At 34.9% G+C, this 6,000-nt stretch overlaps 1 protein-coding gene across 1 annotated transcript; it reads right to left on the reverse strand.

Moving 5' to 3' along the window:
• Window positions 1-1,048: 1,048 nt before the first annotated feature.
• LOC110615992 (squalene monooxygenase SE1) lies at window positions 1,049-5,734 on the reverse strand. The gene is made up of 8 exons (XM_021758281.2): window positions 5,236-5,734; window positions 3,623-3,734; window positions 3,304-3,478; window positions 2,867-3,035; window positions 2,439-2,657; window positions 2,012-2,287; window positions 1,557-1,835; window positions 1,049-1,447 (listed from the first exon to the last, which is right to left on the reverse strand). The coding sequence occupies exons 1-8, from the start codon at window positions 5,494-5,496 to the stop codon at window positions 1,337-1,339; spliced, it is 1,602 nt and encodes a 533-aa protein (XP_021613973.1). The 5' UTR covers window positions 5,497-5,734; the 3' UTR covers window positions 1,049-1,336.
• Window positions 5,735-6,000: the final 266 nt, after the last annotated feature.

Here is a 6,000-nt window from a genome sequence, read left to right on the forward strand (position 1 = left end):
TATTAGTTTTTTCCTATCAATCAGAACTATTTTTCTTTTCCATGTATTTAATATAATACTCATAGATATGGATATACGTAAAATCTCTTAACGAAAAAACATTTATAAATGTTTGAGTTTTTTTTTTTTTTCAATATAATTAGTTTTAATTGGGTTAAAATTCAAGATCTCTAAATTCTGAATATGAATCCAATAGATTTTTATGCTTTCTAACTTTCCTTTCAGGAATCAAATTGATATTTTTTTATTATCATTTTGTAAGATTTATTTAATTTAACTATTAAATACATAACTGGTGCTATAACCGTTAATAATAATCGATAATAATGTATTTATATTAAATAATTGTGCAATTAAAATTGTCGATATGTATAGAGTAATGAGGTATATTTATAGAATTTGTTTTATTATTCAAATAAATAAAATTAAATAACAATAAAAAGAAAAAAACTATTTATATATATATATTCCCAATATAATATGGAATATACATAGATTTTAAAAAAAAAAAACTGAAGTGATTTTCTTAATCTTTGATGTACGAACAGCTATGATTTCTCAACTTTTTAAATTGCAACAATTCAATAGATTTATTAAAATTCAACTTTGATGTAAATCTTTTATAATTTATAAAATTAATTAAACTTTATTTTATTTTTATTATTTGAAATATAATTTTTAAATTTAATTATTTCATTTAATTTTTTTATGATATTTTCATTATGGACAAGGATGATTTAGATTCAAATTTGATCAAAATCACAAAGCTTGTTGGTTAAAGTATCTGATGAAGGTGTTTTTGGTTATAGGTTGGACCCTTTATAACAATGGGTATTTACAGACAACTAAACAAATAAAACACCAATGAAATTTAAAAAAAGTAGACATTTTTTAGAATTTGAACTGGCTGTTCCCGACTGTCATCCAACCAACATGAAGTAATCCCATCAGCCAGGTTTTAGATTCGATTACAAGAAAGAATCTCTATGCAACAGGAGTAACATGTTAATAGTGATAAATTTTCAATTTAAGTCTAATCAAAACCAAATAAATCTAAAAATCAATTTTCACGTTTTCAGAATAAAAGGAGCCACAGGTGTCGATTTTTCTACAAGGTTTTAGGTTCTTTTACAAAACATTAACAATGCTACAAAATAAAACAAAAAAGGAAAATTATTTTGGGCTCAGAGAAGAAAAAGATGGTTACTAAAGACTAAAGCGTATGGTGATTCACTTCTTTCGCTTTCAACCGCGACCTTAACTTTGAATAAAGGAATGAGAATACAATGAGGCAAGACTCGTACCTCATTATCTATGATTTCTTTTTCTTTTAATATTAATTACATTTCCTGGGAGGAGTTCTATAATAAGCTGGAACAGTTGCAGGGAAGAACATTTGCCTCGCTCCTTCCGCCTTGATAATCGGAAATATGATTCCTGATGCACCCTGTATAAAAAGCAACTTTATTGTTTTAGTATTCGTTACAGTAACTGCAGCCAAATAGCTACATTATTAAGGATGTATTCTGCAAATTATGATGTAAATCGATACGCACCGAAATTAACCTAGCTCCAATCCACATGCGCCTAGGTGAAGGAAATGGCAGTAACAAACGACCAACAGCATAGATTGCTACAGCAAAGAAATGGAGAACCAAGCTCAATGGACGAGGGTTTAAACCTGAGAGCAAAGAGACTGGTCCTGTCGAAAATACACCTCCAAGACTCAAATAATCAAAACAAGCCTGCCGCATTTCCTTCCTTGCTTCATCAGGAGAAGCACAGAACACCTTGTAGAGGGCACCTGCTAATGTGTTGATTGTAGATGCCACAGGCTGCAAAGAAAAACACAGGTGATGTTGACTTGACTTGAGTAAAATATAGAGTCTTATCTTCATGAAGATAGTTCCACAGCCAAGTTTGATTATTAATTCTTGTAATAATCAAAGGGCATGTAGTATCAGACCTTTTACTAGAAGCAGAAACAAACAAGCAAATGAATACAACTGACCTTACGCAAAGTGTAGAAGGATTCAAGATATCTGCACAGAGTAGGTGCATCATGTAGGTCCCGCAAAGGCTTGAGAAGATCACGTAGCACAACAATGTCAGAAAGTGCCACAGTCATTCCTCCTCCAGTTAGAGGATGGCGCATGTTAAATGCATCACCCATCAACAAGGCACCAGGGGTGGGATAGGGAGCAGCTGGCATGCTTCTGTTTGGCATTGTCCTAATGTTACCCTTGTCAACTGCAGCTACAAAAGAATTATAAATTTCTGGGGGAACCTGCACGAACATTTCATGAAGTCAGTCAAAGACACAAACACAAGGCAATACAAGCACAGTTTATTCACATTAATTGGCAACAAATAAATGTAATGCAATAAGAAAGGCTAAAGAAGTTGTTAAAAATGCATATAGATCATAAATTATATACCTGAGGCGCAACCACAGTCTTCAAATAATTTGCCATCTCACCACTTGAAACAGAAGGGACCTTCTGACCAGGAACATCGACTAGACAGCGAACTTCTGTACTGCTGATGGGATAGAATAGAATTGGGGACGGGTCTGCTAGGATAACGTGCCCATGATTTGCATAAGGAAGTTGGCAATTCTCTAAGACCAAGCCAACAAAACAGGAGGGCACATCTACCTGAAAAATATAATTAGAAGGTCAGACTTAACTTTCTAGAGATTGCTAAATTGTATAAAAGATAAATAAGTCAGTAAAAGGAAAAGAAAGAAGATTTAAGTGGAGGTATCTTGGTAATAAAGGCAGGTGATGAACCCAAAAAAATTATACTAATTCATTAGCCAGTGGAAATACAGTTACTATTATCTAATAAGATCACAGTTCATCACCTTAGGATTGCAAAGTGAGCGACGCAGATTCGAGAAACAGCCATCACAAACAATTGTTAAAGGTGCAAAAGCTGTAAGCTCTTCACCAGTTTTAGTTTTGTAAAGCACACCTTTAATTGTCCCTTCTTCTTCAAGTAGAGAAGTCACAGTTCCTTGCTCCAATCGTACGCTAAAGAAAAGGAAAACAAGGTGTGACTAGTGGTGAACATAACTCCCATAAACTTAAGCTGATTATTAGAGAAATCACAACGTGCAATCAAATAATACATGAATCCTCGGTACAGACTAGACCTAAGGATGTCAAACAATTTACTAATGTCTAGCTATTAAAAGATTATTGTAGAGATGAAAAATAAGTTGTGCAAATTATCTCGGGAACTGGTCAATTTCAGAAGCCATTAGCACACATTTATATCTAAAGTGGGTGAATGACATACTTGGGAAGGGATGCAGCTTTTTCCCGCATCCTCTGTATGAAACGCCCATTGTGAAAGCTCCTCCCTGCTACATCTGAATGAAACTTCTCCAAGGGATACGCTAGTTGGGTATGTTTTCCATCCTTGAAAAGAGCATAACCAAAAACCCGCTGTGCATCAATTTCCTCCATACAATCTACAATATGAAATGAGATACGGTTCCATTAGCAACCTGGTCCGACTATAACTGAATTTTACCAAAAGGTGTCATTTACCTAATACCACCAATTTCAAGATCAACACAAATTAGCAGATGGGTACAAAACATGATGGCACACACCTTCAAGTCCCAACTCAATTAACTTCAGGTAGCCCCCTGGTTGAAGCAATTCACCAACAATTCTGTCAGGTTCAGTCAAGTCTCTTTCAATGACATGCACTCGACGCCCATCCTGTTATCCAAATTACACAATCAATTTATTTATTGAAACAACTAGCACTTAGAATATCCTAATAAAAGAATTTATTTGATATAATAGACAAAACCACTCCTAGCCAAAGTAATAGGAAAAAACAAAAACTTAAAAAAAGAAGAAACTCAAACAAAGTAGGCGTTATACTTGATGAGTACAAAACATAATTTATATGTTATAATAGAATATTATATCTGGCTATCAATTAGAAGAACTATAATAAGTTACATCCCCAAAGAATTAATTAGTTGTCTGTTGATTAAATTATTGATAGAAAACATCAAAGCGATTCCTCCAGTTAGAGTGATAGCAAGTATGGAGTTGTTCGCTCCATGTTTTGCTCATTTGCCTACAATAATAATTAGAAGGGTGGGGCAAGGCACGGCAAACTAGTCTACACAACTATTCTATTAAGAAAAAAAAAGAACTGGATTACATATGACGGATCTTTTAACAATGAATTTTCATATGCCTAGCTTGTCCTACCCAATCGTTAGCTCTAAAGTGATATAATATGAAACAGCTAATATTCCATGATATAAGACATCAAACTTCAAGCCGAGAGATTGAAATTTTCAACCACCAAGTCCAGAAATATTTTCATTTTATAGCACAATGGCAGACCGAAAAAAAATTCTCTCAAATAAACTCGTCAGAAGTGACATCACTATTTCAATTCCCCTTCCAATCAGAAAAGGAAGGGGTAGGTGGAAGGTATGGTGTTACATGCATGATTCTAGCACATATTTTTATCATCAATCGCAGAAGCCAATATATCCTACGAGGATTGGCGTATTCACAGGCCTGCAAATTATATGCCTATACATAATCCTCATATTCTATATATACCCTGATCGAAAGATCAATTGCCATCACAAGGGCTAAAGGAGATGAAAACGCATATACAAACTAATTTTTACCATCATAAATAATCAGTACATTAAAGAGAGAAAGAGAGAAGAGAAGGGAAAAAAAAAAAGAAGAAGAAGCCGAATCCGGCCTAAGGATATCTGAAAACAAAATAACAAGCTGCAAAAGTTCAAAATAACATGTGACAAAAAAATCCGTCATCAGATGAAAATAAAAATAATCAATTCCAGTTCAATTCCATAGTCTTTTACTCTTTATAAGGTAAAATTAAATCCAGATATATCTAAGAATCCCTTATCAAAATCCTTTATCTTTCAGAAAACCATAAAGAGAGACTACGAAGGGGGGAAAAAATCAAAAGACAAGTCGCTGCTGATATTCCGCAGTAGACTGTACAAGCCTACAATACAGCTCATGCTCCAGCAAAGAAAGTCTATTATATTTGGTGAAGCATATAAAACATTTCAAATTTGAAAAAGGAAAGGATGAAAGCATTTAGAATCTAAAATTAAGCAATAAACAAACATATAAATCAATAGAACTATTCATTTACCGATAAAATGCAAGGAGAAGGAACAAAACTAAACAAAACAGGATACAACAAAATCACCTTGCCTAGGGTATGAGCGAGAGCAGAGCCAGCAACACCGGCGCCAACGATGATGACGTCAAAATCGCCGTCGTCATCGGATCTGCATTCTCCACTGTTAGCGGACATGGTCTTGACGGACTCGCTTCCCGCCTGCAGTAAGTCTTGTCTATTATTCCGCTCCTCCCGCTTCACTACCAAATAAACCATATAGTAGAAAGCGAAAAGCCCCGCGACGGAGGCCAAGATCCATCCTAGCAAGTAATGATCCGCCATTTTCATTCTGAATCTGATTAGATAAGCAGAATCGACAAGGAGATGAGTATTAATCTCTCTCGCTCGCTCTCTTGCTCGCTGTGCGTGTTTGTCTGGCTGGTAAAGCTCTGGATTTCTCTATCGAGTGGTGGTTTTGCTTTTGTTAGCTAGAGTACGAAAGCTTCGCTGGCAAAATGCCTTTTTTTCGAACGTTTTAGTTCACCAACAGAACACGAGAACTTTCAATAACGACGCACTCCTTATATAGAGAAAGAGAATCCCTCACTCAAAAGAGTGAGCGAGATGGGGAGACCCCAAATAGAATGCGGGTACGTCTCACTGCTAACGTGCGCCTCCTATGTAATTGGCTTATCATGCGCTTTGATTGATTATTCGTTTTTCTTTCTCACTTTTTTAGTAAAAATTAAAAATTTGAAAAACTCTCCCTCCATTCCGTATCCGACAAATTACAAATCGTTGGCCACTGACTATTAGCTTTGATCTGTGAGTTGGAACCGTCAATTTTTCTTT

This window comes from Manihot esculenta, chromosome 5 (genome assembly GCF_001659605.2).
Source record: "Manihot esculenta cultivar AM560-2 chromosome 5, M.esculenta_v8, whole genome shotgun sequence".
NCBI lineage: Eukaryota > Viridiplantae > Streptophyta > Magnoliopsida > Malpighiales > Euphorbiaceae > Manihot > Manihot esculenta.